Here is a 25,676-nt window from a genome sequence, read left to right on the forward strand (position 1 = left end):
TCTAGCACCTGGTGGCTTCCTTTTTATAAAGCCACAGCCTCATCTGAGCGTCTATGGGTGTACATGCCCAGAAACCTCCCGAGCACAGAAAATAGTAAAAATAAACTGCCACAACCTCACATCTGTATGAGTCCACACATTGTTTTAAAAGGAAAACTCTGCATATGGATTATCTATATTATTAATGAGCAATGCCATTTGAAACTGGATGCACATATAATGAATGTAAAGCGGGTCGGTACATGCTTAAAGTTATGTTTAGAGTTTGTAGTGTTAGTGTTAAGGCCAATCTATCTTATCAAAAGATTCTTCTTCGAGACGGAGCAGCAAAGCGCCAAATAGATTTGAACGCTCCATTTCTTTGAACAACAGCTCTCTTATTTTAGTGTAAAGCGTCAGATTAGATTCATGAACGCACCCTAAATTTCTGTAAATACAGCATAAATAAATGGCAGTGAAAATGCGTCCTTTATCGGCGCAATCGGCACCATATGATCTCATTACGTTTATTGTTTATATTATGTAGAGAGTAGTTTTTTTCTGTCTGAAACTTATGAAGTCGCATACATCACATTGATACAGAGTTACAGTGTTCCTGAATGGTTAATTAAGCTTCCGATGCATTCCTTTGTTATATTGTCCCAGTGAGACTATGACAGTTTGAGTTTTGTGTTGTTTGTTGTAGCAGTTAGCTGGTGACCTGCCTTCGAAAGCTATTGCATCTTCTGTGCGAGCTATCATTACAGCTACACTATATTGTTTACTTTCAGAACCACACAAACTAAAGTGCAGTAAACTGACCAACTGTCTCAGGAGTCAGTATTTAATTTGAGTCTTAGGGGAACATAGAGGGTGCATTCTAACAGATGCACGCGTGATTATAACTAAAAGCAGCCAGCCTGTAATTACTGAACTCTAAAACAGTTAATCAAAATGATTACGAAGGGGTTGCATCCAAATCTATTCTTTTTGGTAAAAAGCTTGTTGAGTGTCGAATGTAACAATCATTCTGTTGCTTTGCAACTTTCTGTGAGGCAGGAATGCCTTCTTTTGGGGCATATTTCCATACAGCGCAGGTCAGGAAAGCTGTTGGGACGAATTACAATGAGCCTCACCATCAAGGGTCGTGTGGCTCCCAGCTATTTGTGTCCAGACAGCCTTCATTCACTTGGCATATGTGCTCAAATTTGGAGTGTTGTTTTTGATTTGCTCTCTTGTTTGAACTACTCGCTTCTCGTATGCCAAATAAATCAATGCACATTGCTCAAAGCAACCAGAGTCTGCTGTGCCGGTGACCAGCTGACCACGCAAAGGCAGATGTCCATGTTGTCAGAAAAGAAGGCCTTTTAGTGCTGGAAATTCAACAATGTTTTCCTTCTAAAAATCAGGAAAGGGTTTCAATATTAGTGTACAGTGTAAAGCTTGTTTACCAGAAGTGAAAATGCTGTCAACACAGCTGTCAACATTGTTGTTAGATGTCAAACTCAAGGAGACATCTACAGGTACTGTAAGTTAATGTAACTGCAGTCATGCATGAAAAAATATCTGTATTTGCCTGGTTTAGTCTGTTGTTTTTCAGTCTTCACAGCTTTATTGCTCTGAGCAAACTGGCCTTCAAAAATATGGGAAGAAGGCATGAGCAATAAAAGAAAAAGGACCCAAGAATTAGTTTTAAATAAGGGGGGAAAAACAAGAAAATTACCTAAAATTAGTTTTAAAAAAAAATTTAAAAAAAACAGAAATAGAAGGGAAAAAAGAAGACAAAGAATGTTAAAAAAAAAACAAAATGAAAAAAATATGTTGCAGAATAATAATTATTTTTAAGGGTAAATATTTTACTAATTTTGTAACTGAATTTTAAATACATAATTTTGATAATTTTAAATACAGTTTTTCCCTTGCTTTTTTGCTTTTTTCCCTAGATATTTTCCCTAGCTTTGAAAAAAAGAAAAAAATTCTAAATTGACTTATCTTTGTGTAACAAATCTTACAAAGTTGCTCATTGCCTTTTTTCCCATGTTTTTGAAAGAAACTGCACCAACTTGCTCAGGGTTCAAAGGTTTAAATACGGTAAAAGGCATCTGAAGGCAGCACAAGAAAAATGATGTCACTGCAGGTTTCAAAGGGTTAAAAGAGTAATAAAAGGTAATTTAATATTTTAAGTAACATTGAATAAAATCGTTACATTACTTATTAGATTTTTTTACAGGGTAACTAGTAATCTATGACCTATTACATTTCAAAAACAACCCTCCCAACACTGATACTGGCCTACCAGCTACATCAGTTTACCTGTATTTAGAGTGCTTAGGATGAATGAAGTTCTTGTGCGCTCACCTGAAACACGAACACCATGCCTGCGATCATGGAGTACATGTCGTACTTTCCCAGCTGTTTGCTGAGGGCCGAGCTCATGGCAGTCAGGGCCTCCAGATACTGCTTCAGCACCTTTTTGCCCATGCTGGAGAGCACCTCAGAGGTGTTGCCCTCCATTAAGAGCTTCATCCAGCTCCCATGAGCCTTTTCTGCCACGCGGAAATGCTCAAAGCCTGCCTCTGAAATCAGACAGAAGTGGGGAGGAGGACATCCGTATCAACAACTTGCATGTTGACATAGTGTGAGCATTAATCGGGGATTACTCAACACTGATGTTTGCTGTCAGGTATACTCACAGACTTGGCTTTGCTGTGATATGTTGTAAAACTTTGTGTTGGAACTGCAGCAGCTTTCGCATTTATAGAGATGTGTCAAAATGAGGACATTTGCAGCATCTCATTATTAATGTCTGTGTGTTTCCTGTCACATTCATTTTGCACTGCTTATTTATCACCTAATACCATCTGATGCATCTGGACAATTAAACTTATTTATGAAACCAAACAATCTGTGCTTTCCAATCCACTTCTGTTTGCAGACGGCCTCCAGACTGGGTGCAATATTTCCCAGTATTATAGGAGAGCACTGTTGTCAACTGGCAACACAATTTCCTTGTTTCTATATCAACAGTCTGTCACCATATTGTGACATTTTAGCAATGTTGCAAGCATGGAGGAATGCCTAAGCTATGAATAGAGTTGGAGCCACTGGGAGAAATGCAGTTTTTTTTAAACTATAACCTTATTTAAAGACACGCTGAAGCATGCCTATCCTGCTGCATTTCATCATAAAGAGGCATTTTCTTACTATTTGTCTCATTATGAATAAGAGATTACTAATCCTATTTATGACCTCATCAATCATGCTGATGCATGTTGGGTGTTTCAAATGGGAAATCTATTAACGTTCAGTATTTTCTTGTTCTGTTTTCTGTGTCGATAATGTTCCTTAAATTGAAAAGATGATAATATCCCATGGTAAAAACCATTTACTCCTGGAAAAAAAAGGCAATGTATAATTTGTCAGGATCCTAACAACGACAAGCCATGACTCATTCACGTGTTTACTCAAAGCAGACGAAATGATGCCTGCGTTCATTTTACTTCAGTGCTTAAGGAACATGTTCAAGGACAAAAGCAATGTGGAGGTTTGATTTGCGGTATACATCAGTGACAAACACACACACACACACACACACACACACACACACACACACACACACACACACACTCCCAAAAACAATATTTTCCAGTATAACACCTATCTCAGCAGCATAGGCATAGGGGTGATAAATAGTGACTGTGGCTTTGGCAGACGGAGGGGTTGGTAGAAATATTAGAACCTTAAGCCACAGGCATGAATCATACAATATCGATGGCCCTAACCATGTTTCATCTGTCGAAAAGTGCAGAGATTGGTTAATGGCCCTCCAAGATGCCTGAGGTTAGAAGCACAAGAAAAAACACACTATGAAGATTGAAACAAGGCCGACAGTGATGGATTTAAAAATGAGTTTTACGAGGAAAGGCAACATTTACCTTTACAGTGTAATGCAGGGATACTTTGTTTGGGGGCCACTTTTCAAAATGATAGGGGGCCAGGAACCATTCACAGCAGCTGCATACATGTATCCCTGATTTTATTTTTTTCTGATTTAGGATTTCAGGATGCTTTTAGGATTTTAGGAACATTTTTTAGAGTTTGAGGAAATTTTTAAGATTTTAAGACATTTCCAGGATTTGGGGAAAATTCTATGATTTGAGGAAATTTTTTTAATTTTAGGAAATTTCTAGGATTTTAGCACATTTCTAGGATTTTACGATGTTTCTAGGATTTTAGGAGGTTTTTTTTTTTTTACAATTTTTGGATGTTTCTAGGATTTTAGGACGTCTAGAAATTCGGGACATTTCAATGATTTTAGGATGTTTCTAGAGCTTTAGTACATTTCTAGGATTTTAGGACATTTCTATGATTTAAGAATGTTTCTATTATTTCAGGGCATATCTAGGATTTTAGGACATTTCTGGGATTTTAGAAAGTTTCTAGGATTTTGGGATATTTTTAGGATTCTAGAACATCATGAGCTTAGCTAGAAACTCTGTGGGGGATGCAGGGATCCATCACTGGTACTACCTTGATAAACAAGCTCTATTGCTGTTTTATACACTCTGGCATGTTATGTATACCAAAAGTACAACAACAATTCAATTATTTTTATTTAACTTTAATTTTATTTTATAAAAAAAATTACTTTGTTTTAATTAGAAAATGGTTAAGGGCCACCAGGCACACTATTGGGCAGTATATGGGCAGTAAGTTGAGTATCATTGTATTATTAAATGTAATAAAATCTAAAATGGTACCAAAAAGAGTAAAATATTTCAGTTTGACTACTAGTGAAGAATCTAAATGGCTTTTTTCAGTTTTAAAAGTGGGGTTGTATATGTTGGCTCCCAATCAAAAGGGCTGTCTGAAGGTAAAGCAGAGACAATATTCTAAATAAGGTGTATACTCAAACTGATATCTATGTTTTTAGGTGGCTAAAATTTGTTTTACATAATACTCTGAATACTATAATTATCTTATACAACCCCTATTCGAAATAATCTGAAACATCCTTTAAACACACTTTATCAATGCAATGTTGGGGCCTTGGAGAGTCCAATTAAACTTAAATTACATACATGGGCACTGATTCCATTAAAAAAAAATCACAATTAAAACAAATATTTAACAAAGACTCACATTTTCCATAGCAAAATGTGCCAAATCATACACTTTAAAATATTTTAGTACATTCAGGAAAGAAGGCAGCCTTGTAAAAAACAAACAAAACAACCAAAGTGCTCAGGGGAACAGCTCTTCCAAAGAGAATCTGTTATTACCATGCGGCTTTAATTCCACCAATCACATCAGGCTATGTTATGATTCTGTAACAGAGTTGAAGAAAATCCAACAAATGGGGAAATATTGGAGCAGGCTTATGTCTGTTAAAATGATTAGTACGAATGATGAAAAAAACATGTATAAAGAATACAATTTAATGTTTTAAGAGAGAGTGCAGTTGGAATACATCTCATTTTTATAGTAATTAACAAATGAGATGTTGCAGTGTAGGAAATACACCCATTAACAGCCTTTATAATAGGAACATCCATTAAGGTGAATACAGAATACATATTGGGTCAGTTTTATTGCAATGTGGAAAAGAAGAGAAATAAGTTAATAAACAATAATAATAATAGGTCAGAAAAATCAAAAAAGGTTACCAACTGGGAGAATGAGCTGAATTTAACTATTTTACAAGAATTATGGAAGCTGTTCTTGAGTTTGAGAAAAGTACTCTTTGAAAATTCAACTATGATTTTATTTTATTTTTTCTATTACTACAGCTGCAATTGTAGTAAAGTACTGTAAGGAGATTTATATCAATCTGTTGGCAAAGATGTGGGGAAGAAGCCACCTATCACAATAATGTATTCCTTTCTTCCCAGTTTTGCAGGAGTAAAATTATAAGTAAAATTATGCAGTATTTCACTGCACACTCCTCTTGGAGCTACAGAAATCATTACTGGGTGGAGCACCTCAGTTGCTCTCTCAACTAAATGACAGGAACCCCTCTTTTCTTTTCAAACTAGCAGCAGCATTTAAGTAGATAACAGAAAAGAAGCAATAAGCAAATGTAAAGGCACAATTAACAAATTTAGTTAATTTGTTTGTATATTAATCATTTTTTAATATATATATTTTTGTGAAAAGTGATGTAGAGGCAGAACAAACATGTATCATTTTACTTTTATATTATTTTGGATTGAACTTTAAAAATGTGACTTTCATGTTCTGTGCATTAGTCTTACTTTAAGACAAAGAAAACTGATTGCAAAAACTTAACAGAGATTGCACAATAATGAGAAATTCTAAAATACCCAGTTGCGTCACACTCAAGCTGAGAGTGTCTGGGCATTATGAATCTTTTTGAAAAGAAGAAATTTCGATTGAAGTACTCTTTGTCTCCCTGATGAGACATAATTGAATACTGCTTTCTTTTCAGACAGACAGCAGCTTTCTTTTGAAGCAACTTTTCTCACACCGAGTTAGATTTGACCCCAACAGGTGTCCAACAGGCACGCTACTTAAAATACCATCCCAGGCGAATTTCCCAGCAGTGACATGTTGACAACTATTACTTTCTACTGCATAACAGCTTCATGATTACCCAAGTGGACAGATTCAAAAAAATCAACACATCCAAATGTAGGTCTGCTGAAATAATTTCCATTTCATCCCATCACTATGGAAACCAGGGACCAAAATAGAGAGGAAAATGTGCTGCCAGAGCGGTAAGTTTTTTAATGTGAAAGGAAGTAGTTAGTTTCCAATCAAGTTTTAAAAAATGCATTACTTGCTGCTTACTCAGTTGCAAGCTCATGGTAGTTAAACATGTCTGTGCTTTCTTGTAGACATCATAGTGTAAATTTGTCTCACAACAACATGAGGACAACATACACATGTCTGTAGGCCCAAAGACAACACAAAGATGTGTTTTTACTTTGAGAGAGCAGAAAGTTTTTATATTTGAAACTGAAATATGATTTATTAAAGAGTAACTAGCCTCAAAACCTTTTGAAAACCAAAGTATGTGGGTATTCAAAAATGTTGTTGATTGATTCAAGTCCTATCTTAACAATTTAGTAAAAAGTATTTTAAATATTGTGTAATAAATATGCACAGCAACTGTCTTTTACTGGTTTAAACCTGGCTATAGAGTGCTGCTTTGTAGGCTAACTTCTCCCCTGGTTCTCTTGTCTAAAATGCAATGTGATTACAGTAAGTTACTTACAGCCAACACTCTCAGTTCTGAGCACTAAACCTACCATGACATATTTGCATCCCCTGGCAATGCTAGAGTAAATGCGTCATTTGCTGACAGCAGGTTATTTGAAACCAGGCTACTTTTGGGAACAAAATTGTTCATTTTGAAAGTTATCACTGATGGTTGAAATGTTTAAGTTTGCTACAATGTAGCATCTGTGACTTCTCTTTCTTCATATGCACCCCATTCAGTTAAAGAGTGACTAAACTCCAAAACCACTTTTGCAGTTGAAAAGCTATATATATACACAAAAAAGTGTTGATTGTCAAACTCTTGACATTTGACAATTCCATATATTGTGTATAAATATGCATAGCGACAGCACTATAAAGAATGAAACCTGGCTATTGCAATTGAATTTTGCTATTGGCTGATCCTAGGATAAGTCTGATTTCATCATTACCCGAGCTCCCCATCACCGCCTCATCACTGCCTCATCACCGCTTTATCACCACCTCATCACCGCCCCATAACTGTTACATTGCTGCCCTCTCACCAATCGTCTATGCAGGGACAGGGAGGTGCTGTGGATCAAGAGGCAGCACGATTGGATGACGATTGGGTGTGTCTCAGCCCCCCTCCCAGCCTTGCTCATTTTTTGGTTTTTGGGTTGGTACACAGTGTTTACTTCTGGCTGCAATAATGCTACACTAATAAATACATCCTGCAGATCTCAAGAACTCACACTCAATACTGAACTTCCTTAGGCCCTCACTAATACACCCACCAAGTATAAAGTCAGTCAGACGGCTGTCTAGAAAACTGAAGGAGATCCATACATACAATCCTTGATAACTGCTATAGTTTTTGTTTTTTAAAAAGCATTTTTAAGGAAAACAGCTTTTTTTAAGACATTATGAAATTACAAATGAAATACCACGTGTCAAATTATATGCCAAACAAGCCAGTTATCAGAAAACCTTCTCTCTTCCTCCTTTCCTCTGTCTCATTTAAAACGATAAGATAAATAACTTCTGACCTATCAAACATTTGCAATGGTAATTGCTGCCATTGGTGTATCAAATGTTTGTGAAAATGACAGCACCAGAGAGACAGACAGAGAGGGAGACAGATGAGAGGCGTGTGGGAGAGGCTGCAAGATGGATAACTCTGACAAACAGCGTGACCCCGAGATAAAAGTAGGGAGCCGAACTCAGTGAGGATATGTGCATCTATTTGCACAAAGAGTGGGCAGCATTAATGTTCAAGAGCAGACCACAGACTGTTTGTGAGTCTCCCATGAGGAATTTTCGCAGCTGTAAGGTCATTTATTCCCGAACTTAAAGAGATCAGTACACAAATTTTCAGCACAGGGTTCAACTCTTACACCCTGACATGACAGGAACAGGTCTGCCTTTTTATCTTTCCTTTTATAAACCTGCTTTTGTATCACATGGTCAGTATTTATGGCAACTTTTAGTGACCTACTTCCTGTGAATGTATACTAAGTTCAACTGCCAAAAAGAAAAAAAAATACAAAAAATACTGTTAGCTTAAACATTTGGAGAATTATCTAATTGCAAAATGACTTCTTTCAATTTCTTAACAACCATTAGAGACCTTTAACCAAAATACATTTGTGTTTTTCAATGGATTTATTTTCATTTAAGACAAGCTGAAATTTCCAAAATGTGTCATTTTTGCAAAGGATTCCAGTGACGGTGAGCTTCAGTGTGATGAATCGTTTGAACTTGTAAGATGATTCTACCCTCATCTTAATCAGACTGCTTCAGGTTAAACACTGCTTTGATGTCGTCGACAACACCGTGTGAATAATGAGGAGATGGACTTACAACAAACCATTTCTGAGTCAACTTAAGTCTCTGCCTTCTGAGTTTCTTCAATGAAAACACTACATGCACAAAACTGTGAGCTGAATGCAAATAAAACAGTTATTTAAATAAGACAGTGATCCTCGGAGCCTGAGCTAACATATGTTGTTGCAATAACTTCTATGGAGCATCTTGATTTTACGTGAGACCTATCAGAACATATGTACGCCTACATTTTATTTCTTTAAAGCAGCACTAGCCATTTTTTTAGCCACTTGGGCCAGCACCACATTTGGCCTGCTTCCATTAATGATTTGCGCAAAACCTAAGTGCTAATTTTGAAATGTCAATAAAACACAACTGCGAGATAACTGCGTTTCCATTGAGTGATGTTGTGCAACTCCTCCTCTTATGATAACATTTCAAGAGGTATTGTGATGGATGTTCAAAAAATTAGCAGGTTTATTTCTATTGCAGCCACCGTGCTAGCTGTCATTATTTCCAATCGAAGGCAATGTTGACGTGTTATGTGAGCGATAAGGTGAGCCCCTTATATATGTGGGAGCGGCCGTGTATGAGGGATTTCTGGAAGTCTACAATTTCGCAGAGGAATTGTGGATTCAAAACTTTCAGATGATCTGCTCAACTTTAAAGAGTTATGAGATGCAAAAACACCTCTTGTGGCGCCTTTGGTATAAATTTTTTTGAAATCGACATGTTTCTATTAGGCGTATTTTATATTTGCAATTTTAATTTGTGCAATTTGAGGGTTAATGGAAACCCCCCTATTGCCATCTTACAGCTTTGTTAAGCTTAGTAACTGCCTGTAAAATATAATATACACCTCCAGCAACATAATATTTAATAATAATATGTACTTTTTAGCTCTTCTTTTGATCTCCACCGACTCCCGGAGGAAATATCTGACTCTTTGGCTGCTAAATGCTCCATTATGTTCATGTTCTGTTATCATGCATATTTCTAAATAATGACCCTCTATAAAACATAAACTGTAAAATAATTAGGTGGAATTCTGAGGCAAGTTATGTGTAAGAAAAACTTTGTATTTTGATACTGCATGTGCTGGGAATTTTTTTTGTAATTTTTTAGCATCTAAAAAGATGACCCTGTTAACTTCAATAGTTTAGAAAAAGGTAAGATGGAGTAACTGACCTGCTGTGCGTTAGGTGGTGTCTCCAACTTCAACTGAGTGAGGATGAAACAACAGGATTTTCATTTTTGGAAAGAGCTACTCCTTAAACTCAACTGCTTTCTTGCACACTGCTGTGTGCATGGGAAAATGTAGCTGCTGATACCATCAGCAGCCTGTGAACAATACAGCATAATGATGACACTCCCTGTCAGACAAGGTCCTGGCTCTCTGGGCTTTAACGAGTCCACAAGTTGGACACAGTGAATTTGTAACCTACCTTTCTCGTAGTCGGGCATGCTGTCTTTGAGTAGGCAGCTGAGCTGGTGGCCATTGAGATGCAGGAAGCGCAGCTGGTCTCGCAGTGAGGTTTCCTCCAAGACGCCCGGGATGACGCGACCCACGCTGTTCTGAGATATGGGCAGGCCAAGTCCCAGGGCCAGGGTTGGAGTCAGGTCAACCTGCTCTACCACTCCAGGCTTCTCCATTCCCCCTGACACAACAGGGCAAAAACACAAGCAAAACAGTGAGCTGAACTGCTGAACCTGCAGTACTGGATGGTGAAATAATGACACAGGAATTGAGTGCATTTCATATTTTGCTGGCATCTTTGTTTTGCTATGTTGTTTTCTAACCTTTACTTGTCAATCAGCCTGTATAATTCAAAGAATCTGCTCAACCTGAATGGAGCAACTATCAGGTTCTTCAGTTTATACCAAACACACTTGAAAGTTAAAATGCACCCTCTCATGCCACGAAAAACCTGCAGTGTCAGAGACAGAAAATGGAAAAGCTTTCACAAACTAACCAAGTGCCGAATACAATTGTGTTACATTAATCAGTGATAGCTCGTGGCAAAATAGATTTTTTTTTTTAATAAGAATAAAAGTTGCATTTTATTACTTTGAAACCAAAAGTAATCTACAAACAAAAACTATTTTCATGATGGAAACGTGGAAATGGCTCAATTTTCAAACTGTCCGCTGTGGAGGATTCTTTTGTGTTACAACCATTTCTAGCTAGCCTTTTTAATTTCCCATTTTTTGGAGGATCACTTAGCCTGACCTGGCATCTCACAATCCTCTCATTGAAGGCAGATGTGTGAAATTGGTCAACAGGAAAGAGGTCGAAGAGAACACAGTCTTCAACTGCCATGTTTTTTGGTCAAATCTCAGTTTTATTGTTTGATAAATTTATTTATTTATTTTTTTTTTTGCTCCATTGATTTGAACTTTGTTTTTGATAAGGCTTATTTTATTTGGAGGTATTTTAATAGTATTTAAAAGTGACAAATCGGTTCAGCATTGCACAGCAACTCTCCTAACGCCCAAGATCATCAAACAAAAACAGCAAGTAACCAAATACATGGAGTTGGTTATGTCCCATGGTGTCTGTGGGTGGCTATTTCAAACTCATTTCAAAGCCGCAATGCTTTGTTTACACAATAAAAGTTTGTCTGAAAGATTTCCCATACTCATCAAGATAAATTAAAACTAGAGTTATCGCCTTGTGGATTTATGCCCTCTGAACACCTGTCACGTTGCATTTACAGTGTACATCCATGTCTGTGAAAACATGGATGTGTCACCAATTCATTATCTGACCAAATGTCTCCCATGCTGTTCCCTGAGGTATGACACCAAGTAAACAACAGAAAAGTGTTTTTGCAGAATATTTTGATGTCCCAGTGAAGTTAACCTTGGACCTTTGAATATAAAACATCAACACTTAATAACTCAATCCTATTAGACATTTGTGTGAAATGTCATAATTCGATATCTTGAACTATGGCCGAAAACATGTTTGTAAAGGTCAAAGTAACCTTGACCTCTAACAACAAAATTCTAAATAATTTAATTCTTAAGTTGATGTGGACCCAAATTTAAGGAAACTTTCTTATTGCCTTCTTAAGATATTGCATCCATGAGAATGAGACGGAGGCAAAGTCAAAGTGACCTTGACCTTTTGAGCAGCAAATTCTAATCAGTTAAAATGTTAATTCCAAGTGGCCGTATGTGCCAAACTTGAGGAAATTCCTTCAACGTGCTCTTAACATATTGGGTTCTGGAGAATGAGACTAGGTACATGAGACAAGGTCACACTGACCTTGATGTTTGACCACAAAAACTAATCAGTTTATTGTTGAGTCTGAGTTAGACGTTTGTGCCAAATTTGAAGAATTTTCCAAAAGACATTCTTGAGATTTCGCATTCACAAGAACAGGAAGGATGTACAGACATACATACGGACAGACAAGCCAAAAAAATAATGTCTCCGGCCGCAGGTATCACCAGTACAGAGACATAAAAAAAGGTCCTTCTTCTAAATTCATAAACCTGACACAAACACTGACAGTGAAAAATCCCATGTTTTAGTGTCTCTTGGAAGTAAGATATACTGTATATTATACTGTGTACTACTGTATACTACCAATTAGCGTGGATGATTTTCAGCAGCCTGTATCTAAATGTATTCAGGAAGCAGTCTACTCTGAAGGATATTTGTACATGACACAAAGACCTATTTCACCTTACAAAATGACGTAGTCTACCTTACAGAATGACCTACGCTGCATTAACTACATCTATACTGGAAGCAGTGCATTCTGATACATATTTGTACCTAACAGAAATACCTACTCCACCAAACAGAATGACCTACGCCACATGTAAGTACATCTGTACAAGAGGCAGTCTTTGCTGCTGAAAGCATCCACACTATTGTTATCCAAATAATTTTTTTCTTCTTTTTTAACCTTTTCAGTAAACAACTTCTTCCTTTAACATTCTTCCAGCTCAACTCGTAGCTTCTTCACTTTAAAGCAGTTCAGCTTTCATTTTTGCCACTTTTTCAGATATTTCCGACAATTTGCGATATATTTCACCATTTTCAGCCATGGTTTTGAATTCATTTCAGCTCTAAGCATCCACACGCATATTCTGCAGGAAATGGTTTTTCGAGTTTGCTGCTGCTTTCTCTCCCCTCAGGACAGTCAAACTGCGGTCACGGTAAAATGGCAAGTGTGTAGTGAAACATCTACAGCTTCTTTCCAAACCTGACTCTCATTTTATTTACTACAGCAAAGTGCATTTAGTTACATCTTGTTTGTTGATTAAAATCGAGGCGATATTTAATTTGAGTTCTAAATCAGACAACCAGAATCCGAACACAAAGGCACCACAAACAACCCCGTGATAATTAGTCTTGTATCAATGCCTGTGGGTACGACCATGGGGAGGGTTGTCACGACAACATGCAAAACAACCCAAACAAAAACAAAAAATGAATGAAAGACTGAAATCATTATAATTTTTCGAAGCTCGTCTCCTGTCAAAAGCGAGCATGTTGACACTTGGCTTCCTGTAGAGAGCTTTCAAGAATACAAACAGAGAGTGGGAGTCATTTCCCAAATTGTCTGTGTCTGAGTGAAGTTTTTGGGTTGCAGTGATGAACTATACTGCCGTATAATATATCTAAAAATGAACAATACAGCTTGCATGTGTGGGGAAGTGAGACAGCTGCAGACTAAAGACCGGGACAAACCCCAGAGCTATGAGCTAATTTGGTAATTGGACACAATGAAATAAGCCAGAGAATTATCCATTTTATATAAAAAGGAGACGGATTTGCAACAAGACAAGGACTTTGCTGTATTAAGCCCATAGCTATTCAGGATAATACCATAAATCTGCCAAGTATATGAGGCTTGTTTAAATCTGTTACTTAGTAATGAATGACTCAACATGTTTAAGTTATGCTTTCAGTTGCAGTTATAACACTAATGAGCAGAGTTGACAAAGCCTTATTTTAAATATTTTCAACCCCCCCCAGTGATGTTTTATCAAACACTAATCCCATTTTAACTGTGTGTAATATCATGCATTATCATTTTATGATTCATTCTCTGAAAACAAGCCAAGAAGAAGAAATCTGCTTGCCAGACCGCTGACCACATGCCTGCCTTTACTGTTACATCCAACCGAACCTCTTTAGAACAACATCCCCTCTGCTTGCACTGTTTGGCTTACACCGGGCAGATCGACTCACATTCTGGCAGAACAGATGTGTCATAACTCAGTAAAAGGTTACACACGCTGAATGCTGATTCACAGATGAGAAAAGTGTATCTGACGATGAAGTCATTCGCATGTAGCTCGCTAATATTATCTCTGAAATACCACCGTGACCATCTTTGAATATTCAATATGACTGTACAGAGCCACACATTTGCTCAGATTAGAGATCACTTTGGCGCCAAAACAAGGTTTTCTCTACAGATTTTAAACAGTTACCTTAAACTGAGGATGCCACATAAATGTGTATGGGTACCACAGAGGGTGGGAAATTAGCATTCATACATCAGTAAGGTAACCATGGCCTAGTACAGGCATAGCTGTAGCTGTCACTATTTCAATGGGTTTACGGTTTACGAAAGTTTATTGTAATGTTTTGGTTGCCTAAAAAAGTCTTAAAGACCCTAAGGAGTCAGAGATTCAGTTTTTCTGGTAACTACTAATATAAATGTAGTTTGCTAACCAAGGTAGCACCCAGCACTGAGGTAGCACCTAGTGTTGGGGTTATCTCCCTCTTTCAGATATGGCCACTTTTGGCTCCAAAAATCCAAGATTGGGAATGCCAAAAGCCAAACTTGTGGCTTCAAAACAGGAGTCCACAAACTGATGGATGACGTTTCAGTGGCTTTGTCCATTATTTTTTACAGTTTATATAAAGAAATACCTAAGACCTGCATTCTTTCTAAATGCCAGCAGAGGGTGACTTCACTTCAACTACTCCACTTCTCTTTTGATGTATTACCTCAGTAAACATTTTCTGAATGACTTTATGGTCTCATTCGCTAGTTTCACATCTTTTTCAATACAGCATGATATTTAACTTTGGGGGGAAAAAAACACACTGTTGGAGGGACATAAGAAAATGCCCCCCAAAATTGTGGCAGGTTAACCAAGGCTTTCACACTTAGATTTGAGGCACATGACATACAGAGATGATAAATGATTGGGTGGGAGGCTGCTGCAGTAACATGGCAGTCATACATTTAAACAGCATCAGGTTGTTAACAGACAACAGTTACCCTAACAATGCCTGTGATTCAATCAAATGTAGATGTCCGGACTGTGTTGGGTCATTCCTCTATTTGGACAGGACAAGACCGAAGGGACATGATGGCAATGAACCTTGATTTATTAAGATATGGCAAACGCTCAGGTTCAGGCAAGGTCATGAAACAATTATTAGCCATACCAATGAGGCAAACATTTGTTAATCAAGAAAAGATGTATACAGCAGTGTCAAAACAAAAATCATATTGCAATGACATCTATTTGAGTTTTGATTTTGAATCCCCCAAAACAGGGCGTGGCCTTGACATTTTGCAAAGTACCCATATCTGCCAGTCTGCTGTATACTTCAGTTCATTAATATTTCTGTCATGTCAGTAGGCTGAAATTTTGTCCATTGATGAATCAAAACATTGTTGCATCAGGTGCTGATGTGGTTGCACCATTGCTGCTGTGGGTTTTAAGGCTGGGACGTTTTCACCTTATCCATTCTATGTTATTGACGTTTCATGGTTTTCACTGTAATACAGTGTCTTATGGCTTACCAAAGAAAGCGAGAAAAGGCAAGGATACACAGTAACTGAGGTAAACAATGACTGTATGTCTTGTTTTACCCACACTGACTGATTAAAGTGGCAGCCCCGCTTAGGATCCTCCCAGCACTAAATGTTCTGCCAGTCTGCAGTGAGAGGGCTGTTTTCTCAATGATGCATTCAGATTAAAAAGTGAAGCTCAGGTACCGTGCCAGTAATGAACTCTGATCCACTGCAGCATGTTCTAATGAAAAAAAACAAGCAGGTCAGCTTTCTACTAATGACACACAATCCTCAAAATGTTAAAGATAACCAGTAATTCTGATAAGGCCACTGACTGTACTAACCGATGCATTAAAAAGAAAACATTTCCGTGTCAACATAAGAACATCAAAGGTGGTATTAATAGAAAGTCTGTTTCTTGGAAAATTGTGTTTGCAAATGATTCAAGGTGCAATAGATTCAAAATTTTAGATTAAATTAAAATATTATATAATATAATATTTAATTTATGATTTAAATTAAATTAGATGCTTCACAATTTTTCCTCTATAGAAAGTAGTGTTGTCACAACACCAACATTATGACTTTGATACAGATATCTCAATACTGAAACAATAACGCGGCAACTTCAGTGCACTTCTGTAGTGAGCAGGCTAATAATCCTGGGTTTGGGCTTCATCACCATGAAGTCCCTGACTTACAGTTGATTTATTTTTAGGGTCAATAAAATTGTTGTTTATGTGCTGTTCATTGTTTTCTTGTTTGCATGTGTTTTTCAAACATGTAGGTTGTTTTTGACAATGAAGGGCTGATAACACTAATAACTGCATCGTTATAAACAATCTGATCAAAAATTAAAAAGCTTTTTTCAAAGTATGCAGAGGGAAGCTTAAAGTGGTATAAAAATTAAAGGCTTCCACAGACAGACAGCTGGATATGCACCAACACAATAACAAAAGTGGGAAAGAGAACACCTTCAGTTGGACTTTAAGTCCTGAAAACTTTTTTTCTCAGCCAGCTTCTTATTTTGAGCCATGGGATGTAACATGGGTGTACTATTTGCTGCTTAAGTCAGAATTGTTTAGGTTCTTTTAACATTAGACATTTCTTTTTTTCTGTACTCCTCTCACAGGATTAAAGTGAGCATGTAGCACTCAGAAAAAAAGTAATGTACTTCCACACACCAATCCGGATGAAGCAACATTTGGATCAGAATCTGATTAAAGATTGCGCAACACATTCTCAGTCTCAACTCTTCAAATACTTATGCTTGGCCTTACATGTCAAACTGTGATGCTCTGGATACCCCTCTGGCACACTACATGTTATTAAAATAACTGACTTTTGGTTTCATACAGGACAAAAAAAAAGCGGTCTCCAGGTAAAAGTCCATAGTTTGTTTGATTAGTCCATCTCCTTTTCTGCCCCAGACAGACTTTCTCATTCTTTGTACTGCAGCAGTTGCTCACAGCATCAAAATATGTCACCACCCAGTGAGTCTCATAATGACGTTTAAAGGCGCCTCAGTACATTAATAACTGATGCCAAGGGCAACGGCCAAAGCATCCGGATTTTAAGAGTTGGAAATAATACCTGGTTGACTGCAGCTTGTCAATTATTATGAACAAATAACAACACAAAGCCAACCTTTTTCAGCAGCTGTCTTATTTTTATATTCTGTCTGTTGCCTTTATTTTAATACTTAAACATTAAAGAGGTGCCACAATATGAACTTTACTTACTTCCCGAAGAAACTTTCTTATAGCCTCTTTTAATTCAATGTGAATAAAACAGAAATCCACCTCATTAATGATTTAAGGACTTAATTCAACTGGCTCTGAATGTATTTCATTGACGAAAACACAGAGTTTGGCATTTACTTCCTCCCCCCTTCTGTGATTGGTAAAATTTTAGAATTTGTGAGCACAAAATCCAACTTGTAGGCAAAGTGATTCAAGCTGCTGGCACCACAGGAGGCACAGGGTGCTAGCAATACCACCAATGCTGTAGCAACAACTCAAGTGAACTGTAAATGATTAATTAGCATGAATGGTCTATAAATAAAAAACCTTTGCGAGAAAAGATCTCAAAAATAGACTTGGCTGAGAAAGAAGCAATTATCGCGATCACGCTTTCACACTCAACCACATTCATCACTCCGAAATAAAAAGGAGTTTCTACTCGCACTCTTTAGACACGACGCTGCCCCTCCCGCTAAAACTTATGGAAAGTTTTGTGAGAGCACTAAGGAGAATGTTTATGTTTCTACAAAAAATCTTAGTTTAGTTTGACTACTGCATCATTTTCAGTCATGAACAAAACACATTCTCAACAGCAGGATGCCTTAACCCTTTGAAACCTAAGTAAATAAATAAATAAATAAATAAATAAATAAATAAATAAATAAATAAATAAATAAATAAATAAATAAATAAATAAATAATAATAATAATGATGCCTTTTTTTAAGCACGTTCAAAACAAGTTACAAAGTGCTTTCGGCTTTTGGCTTGATTTCTTTCAAAACCACAGAAAGAAACCAATAAGCAACTTAACAAGAAATTGGACCAAAAGCTATCAATAAATTAGTATATGTTTAAAAGAAAAATACTTGAAATTAGCACAAAAAAAAAGAAAACAAGATATGTAAAGGAACAAAAACAAGGAAAAAAAAAACATATTTTTATATTTTTTATAAGTAATCAAACCACATTTGCTCACGTTTCAAAGGTTAAAATGCTTGTAAAGGCGTCTGAATGCAGCATGAGAGAAATGAAGTCGGTCCAGGCTTTAAAGGGTTAACTAAACGGTCCAAAATCACAGCATGTCTACACACTTATTCATTGGTCTGCATGTTGACAGGATGTAGCTGTCATGGGATCACTGGCCCCCGCCAAACAGAGTCTCTTCGATTTAATCTGCGGCCCTGGGCTCCTTTACGCAACATTAGGCGGCTTACCTTTTCTTTTGAAGGCCGGGCTTATGAGCACCAGGGGCGTATTGACTTCTGGCTCCGAGGAGCCTCCGTGGCTGCCCGTCTCTGACATGCCATGGTCTCCGCACAGAACCAGCAGGTAGGGCAAGGATCCCTCTGCCTCCTGAGAGAAGCAAATACCAAGGTTAATGGTATCTCACTGTATGTGATGTGGGAGAGCGAAACCTCAAAGCTCAGCGATGTAAATAATTCAAATCTGGCACCAAATGAAAAAACACAGTTTGGAAAACAAGAGCATAAAATGACAGCTGCTGGAGTGATAAACTGCTTCCCTTGATATTTCTGATGTTATTATGTTGGAGACATTTAATAGCAGCAGACAAAGAAAGTATTATTATTTTCGAAAAGGAAGTCAGGACAAACACTTCCTGGCAAGCTTTCACTGCGTCTCCACACTGAAAAAAAAGAACAGTAACAGCAGCAAACAAACACATTTGTCGAGGGCGACCGACTTTGATCAAGCTAGGTTCCGCAGTAAGTGATTCCCTTTCAACTACACAAGAACCTTCCATTGACTAAGACTTCAACAAGGATGCCTCATGAGTCACTGCAGCGGGGGCTGATTTTAAAGAAAAAAAACCACAGATGTTAACAAAATAAAAGCCAAATCTTCCCACACATTACAGTACTTTCAAAGACTCCTCAGCTCCAGTGTTGTATCGCAAAAAATATCAAAGACAAGAGAATTCATTTATTATTAAAGTTTGAAAATTGTATCTGATCCAGCCTGGATTAATAGACAGCCTGAAAGACGGAGGAAGCAATGATCGCTGAAAGGCTGAGATCAATTTTGTTTTTGTGTTTGGAAGCCAAGTCAGGCAAAATGTTACTTTCATTGAGGATGACTTTATCCAAACAGGCACACAGAAAAGGCCAGAGTCAGCGTAACAGTTTATTTAGCAGTGGCTGTAGTAAAATCAATCCTTCTCTTTTGATTCTGTTAGAAAGTGACACAAGAACATGATGAATACATTCAGCCAGCACTGCAGGTTGAAACCAAACTGTGCCACCGTGCTCTCAGCTGACCCACTAGATTTGTTTCTCACTCAGCAAAGGAGCAAAAGGCTTCCTTCTGTCCTAGATTTTACCTCTTGGATGCTTGTTAAAAATGGCAGTGGACACAAGGGAACCAAAAAAAAACAAAAAAGAAAAAAAACACCTCAAGACCGGCACTAAACACCACTGAGCCCCACGCTGTGCAAAGCTTCTTCTCTGTTTAGGATAAGTCAGAGTTTACTCCTCTTCTCGACGATGAAAGCACCTGGCGCGCCTCTTTTGGGAGACTTTTCTCATATTTGAAACCTTTTTTTTTAACTTATACACAAGATACCAGGCTGAATCAGAAAACAGCTCATGTTTTCCACCGGTAAAAAAAAGAAGCTAAATGGTTTTCACTCTTACTCTGAAATTATGCTACTCAATCTGGTAAATCAAACATTCCTATCCCCGGGTACTCGTACCCCAGGGGGTACTTTTGCAGCTGCCTGTCAGTACATGGAAAGCTTAACTAATTAAATTAGCTAAAAAACACAAGTTGTTATGTAAAGGCAACTGACACCTAAAATAAGAATTCCAATCTTTTACTTCGAAGGCCACATTTAATTAATATTTGTCATCATAATCTTCTCCTTCTCAAAGCCAGAAACCAGAGAAGGAAGTCTTAAACTTGTGATGTTATTAAGTATAAAGTCTGAGGCTCCACAGACAATGAATAGGAGACTAATATTGTGGAGCCACAGAATATTTGTTTTCCTTTTTTATGCCCAAATAATTTTTATTCTATTGTTGAGTTCTCAATTTTGAAACAGGAAATTTCTCCATTCACATTCCCCTGGATGCTCTCATCGTCACATCTTCACATCCTAGAACCTGACCGATGTATCGGTCAGCTGATATTATCAGCCGATATTGGCCCATCACAGATATATCGGTATGGGCGTATATGTTATCTGATATGCACAAAATAAAAATCCATTTTTGACAAAACATTATGCAGAAAGAGATGCTAAGAGTACTATAGAATTAATAAATTCCCCATTGAGTTCATGGTTTGAGTGCACTGATACTGTTTTTGATGATAAAGTTTTATAAGTTTGAAATTGTAAAATATCCTGCCAAATGCACTGAATAAATTAAACCAGCCAACGTCTCAATGTTGGAATTTTTTACACCTCAATATTAGCATCAACCCAAAAAAAAAACCAGTATTGGTCGGGCTCTAATCTCACCCAATGCATCGTCTATGGAGGAGCTCCAGACTTTATACCCTATGACATTATTTCTTCACTCTAGCTTCTAGATTTGGGACAGAGTTGTTCATGTTTACTTGTATTTTTTAACTGTCTTAGACTCCAGGAATAACATGTTGTATTTTGATTCATTTGTATCAGAATGGATGCTTGAGAGAACTTAAATGATGCCTTAATATATATAATTTAGTTAATATATGAGGGGTGTTCAAAACGTAATGCCCCCAAATCAACGGCAAGCTGAGATTTTTTTCAAACCTATTAAAATTTGGTACACACATTTCTGTACGCGTCTTCTTGAGAGTAATAAAAAATGTTGTTTGCTCTTGTTCGTTAGAAGCAAAGAGCTGTCATAGAATGCTGTGTTGTAGAGGGAGAAACTCCTATAAACATCCACAAAAGTTTAAAAAAATGTGCACAAAGACGATGCCTTTGACTCGAGCAATGTGAATAGAAGCGTGTGAAAGGCAGTGAAGAGATGGGCCGGCATAGACGACATGCCCCAGAGTGGCCGCCCATCCACAGCTGTCAATCCTTCCAACATGGCCCGAGCTGACGCTCTGATCAAAGCTTGAGAGGCGCATCACCAGTGAGAGTACCGCAAGACTGCCGGGGTCAACTCCTGCACTGACTCCACCTTTCAGAGAAGACGCATCACTGAGGATGAAACATGGGTGCACCTTTGTGAGCGCCACCCATCGCCGCCAAAACCAAAACGCCAAAACCTCTCAAGAGGCTCAGAGCCAGGATTCGATGACTAACGTCTTCCTGTAGCATTACAATGTGTGTCCCCACATAAGCATCAACACACAGGAGATGGATCTCATTTTTGGGTTTGACCACTTTGACACATCCACCTTATTCTCCTGATTTAGCACCTTCAGACTACCATCTCTCTTCGGGGCCATGAAGAAGCACTGAAAGGTAACTGATACTCCACTGATGATGAAGTTATGAAAGTCGCCACACAATTAAAGGTGCATATGTGTTGACACTTGAGAAGAACAGACTCAGTTTTGTATACAGCATCTTTTGTGATGAATCTGATGTAAATCATCCATGCATGAGTACAATGTGTGTGTGTGTGTGTGTGTGTGTGTGTGTGTGTGTGTGTGTGTGTGTGAGATGCATGTGATGTGCTGAATTTCAGACCACAGGAAGACTAGCAGGTGACACTGGTGTCAGCCATCAGCTACTGGGGATCCTTTAAAAAAAATAAAAGCAATTTAATAAACAGCACTAACAACAGCAACAATGTTGACAGAGCTAACAGTACCCAGATTTACACTGCCTGTTCACACAGTTATACCACCTCCCCGTGCTGTATATAATGTCCGATTGTGGAAAGGGGGGGCAGAGTGTTCTCGCCTCTAAGCTAGGAGCGGAGGAAGTAACAGACCCAAAACGTTGTCTGTGTAAAATGTAAAGCCAGAAAGACGTGACCATGGGTAGCACTGGTATGACCTTTTCACAGCGTATTTATGTGTGCAACCAAACAGTGGGAGATTTAAAGAAGAAGAATGGCGGCCGTAATTGTCCCAAAACTGGGAAAACAATGAGATTCGGGGGCTCCTTATCCTTGGAGTAGAGGACGAGATCAGCCGCCACATAACAGAGAAGGTGAATGATTGTGATTGAAAAGTTTGCCTTTGTTAGTGTTTAGAAAGCACTGCCGACGCATATATCTTAAGTGTAGAGACAACACTTGTGTGTCAAATGCCATGTCCCTCAAGCCTTCTTTGATCGCAGGATGTCGCCGTGCGGTGTGAAATCACAAACTGGAGCAGAATGATGCCTCTGTCGTTTGGTTCTGTGTTAAAGTGCAGGGGCGGTATAAAGAGGAGACTTTGTTGCGGCCCTATAGTGCAATCTCTGTGTGAAAGAGGCGAGTGTTAACCTGCTTGGGCCCTATGCTACACTTCTGCGATGACGCCACGGCGATATCAGAGTAAAATGCAGTGCAGCGGCAGTTAGCTCATCAACTGGACACACTCACAGGGACACACATGTACACATGGCCAAACTATCTGTGAAGATCAGATTACAAAACACACACAGAGGTAGTTGACTTCATTCTCCACTCAGGACGCCATTACTCCACTATATCTATACATAGCAAATAGTTGTTTGCTGCTATATTAATGCTCTGATATACAGCTACACAAAGTAGCCCATCTGATAAAGTTGAGCAGTGGGTGTACGTTCGACACAAAAATAGAACCACTTTGATCAGTTGTATATTGGCATAACTAACAAATCAAAACAGGACAATATTCAGGTCCTCTGTCAGAACAGAATATTAAAAGAAAGAAGGAAAAAACCAAAATGAAACAGAGATACAACAGTCTAAACATTAGCAGCATTTCATTTATCTCTCTAATGAAATACACGGCTCAGATTACACGCTGCTCTGCGGGTCAGGTTGAAGAAGTTTAGCACTTCAAACAGCGAAAGCAGCAACCAAACCTTAAAATCCAAAATATCTCAGAGGAGAAAATTGAGGCCATGCGATCTCCATTAACACAAAGGTCTGATGGAGGTCTTTATGACCAGGAGGTCCTGCTTTCCAATCATGTTTTAATGGGGAGTTTTGCGTCTGTCCACTCTGCAGGTAGAGCATGTCCCTGCTCCTAATATGAACTAGCTGAAAAAGTCGTCTACTCGCATCACATTACGACGGAAACACTGAGGGCTGTCATTTCAAAACTACCCTGTTTTTCTCCTTCACTGTGCTGCTGTGGGAGCCATCATTACTTTTGGTACTGAGAGATGCAGCGGCAAAAAACAACCAGTTTAGTTGTGCAGTCAAATGCCAATCAAAGTCGACATGCTAAAAGCTGATCAGAGAAAACATCGTTGTTTTTGTCGACGCTTCTGAGGTGCGGGACCCCACTGGGCTGTGCCTATATTTAGGTCACACTGCTGCTGTAGAAAAGAACAGCCACAGCTTTCACTCATGTGACTGAAGCGAGACTTTCAAACGTTTTTCATTCAAAGAGCTCACTGGGAGCCCGTGTGAGGCTGCCCACAACACACAGATGTCGCCGTAGCCTGCAGAGACAGGATTTAACAAGACAGAATTAACAACTGTGAGGATGTGGTGAAATGTTGCATCAACATTTCCAGACATCTCCTTCACTGTACCTTTGGCAAAAAAAGAGGAAAACTTCACAAGCACATCTGCATTTGGCCTCTGTTGTCTCCGCGCCATTTAAAGAGACGCAGAAGGATAAGAGACAAGAGGGAGATTGTAGGCTCGTACTGACACGACTTGACAATCTAAACACAAGCTGCACAGCTGAATGACAACAAAACAATGCCCATTAACACCACACACACGGCACAAAGACAATATGCATGCCCAGCTGTCTGAGCGTGCAGACGAAACAAGGCCACAAGACTTGCACGCTGATGGAAGACAAAATTAAAGATAACAGAAAAGCTTAACAGTTTATTAAATCTCTGTGGTTGCTGGAACAGATAATATGACTGATGGTAACTACAAATTATCTGTGTAATTAAATGACCATCCAAACACCAATCACACTCAAACATCCTCTGATAGCATCACATTAATATATTAACTATTGATCATTTCTCCATATTTGCATATTTAATTTATTTACTCTATAATGACAGCGACTACTATTAAAATAACCCTAAAAAGCCTTGAAAATGTTAGAATTACTGCCCCAAAATTAGAGTGGAATGCTGACTTGAAACAGATTTGGACAAGAAACAATTAAATTAAGCAGCAGCCACAGAGAGCAAATCAGTCTGATTAACTTGAAATGAAAATTAGAAGGCAAGCCAGTTCTTTCCAATGCATTGAGTAAACAACAGACGATTTGAATCCGCAACCCAAGATTTTCCTTACATTAAACCGAGCAATCATATTTCACGGTTCGTTCTTTTATAGACAGCCATTTAATGCAGTTACCTTCTGTAATTACCTCTCTATATAAATGTCAAATCTGTCAGCTGTTTTTTTTTCAAGTCAAGTTGGCAAAAAGTCTGAGAATCTTAGTCTTATTTTAGTCATAGAAAAAAAATTGTAGTCTGATATTGGTCAGTTAAAACTAGGGTTGCAAAAAAAAAAAAAGCACTTCTCTTACTTGCACTTCTCTTACTTGCACTTCTCGTTATTTGAAAAAAAAAAACAAAACATAAAACTTATTTCAAACAATACCAAATATATTTTTTCCTCAATAAAAACTCACCGTAAAATATTGCATTTAATTTGACAGCATGCACAGCCTAATGATTGACTAAATTTCACATTTGATTAAATTCTTTACGACCAACTAATCGATCGTCTATTACTTGTTTTAATCCCTCGTTAAAATGGGTAATATGGGTAACATTTCAGTCAACCTAATTGAGCCAAAATCAATAATTTTGTCATTTAAGCCAAACTTATTTCACATAATATTTTATTTTACCTTATTATTATTTGATTAAAAGCACAGGTTGAATGATTAAAAATGCAGCTTTGCGTAAAATGTCTGGTCTAGCGGTCTGTTGGCATCAGTTTAAGTTATATCCAGACATGATGGCAAAAATGTCAATGTTTTGTTTACCATAAAAATGTTGTAATTAAACTTGAAATTTTCAATAAAACACCCCATAAACTACTTTGGTATAACTG

General features: G+C 37.9%; 1 protein-coding gene across 2 annotated transcripts in view; it reads right to left on the minus strand.

Annotated features, from left to right (window-relative positions):
• Positions 1–25,676, minus strand: part of pigg (phosphatidylinositol glycan anchor biosynthesis class G (EMM blood group)) — a 104,323-nt gene that overhangs the window by 62,123 nt on the left and 16,524 nt on the right. For both annotated transcript variants that reach the window (XM_042493499.2, XM_042493498.2), the window contains exons 5-7: positions 18,744–18,882; positions 10,452–10,664; positions 2,338–2,555 (exon numbers count right to left, since the gene is read on the minus strand). In XM_042493499.2, coding sequence (XP_042349433.2) covers positions 2,338–2,555; positions 10,452–10,664; positions 18,744–18,882 — 570 coding nt within the window. The remainder of the gene's footprint in view (positions 1–2,337; positions 2,556–10,451; positions 10,665–18,743; positions 18,883–25,676) is intronic.

Source organism: Plectropomus leopardus, chromosome 8 (assembly GCF_026936395.1).
Source record: "Plectropomus leopardus strain MGB_pleo_1.0 chromosome 8, ASM2693639v1, whole genome shotgun sequence".
Classification (NCBI taxonomy): Eukaryota; Metazoa; Chordata; class Actinopteri; order Perciformes; family Serranidae; genus Plectropomus; species Plectropomus leopardus.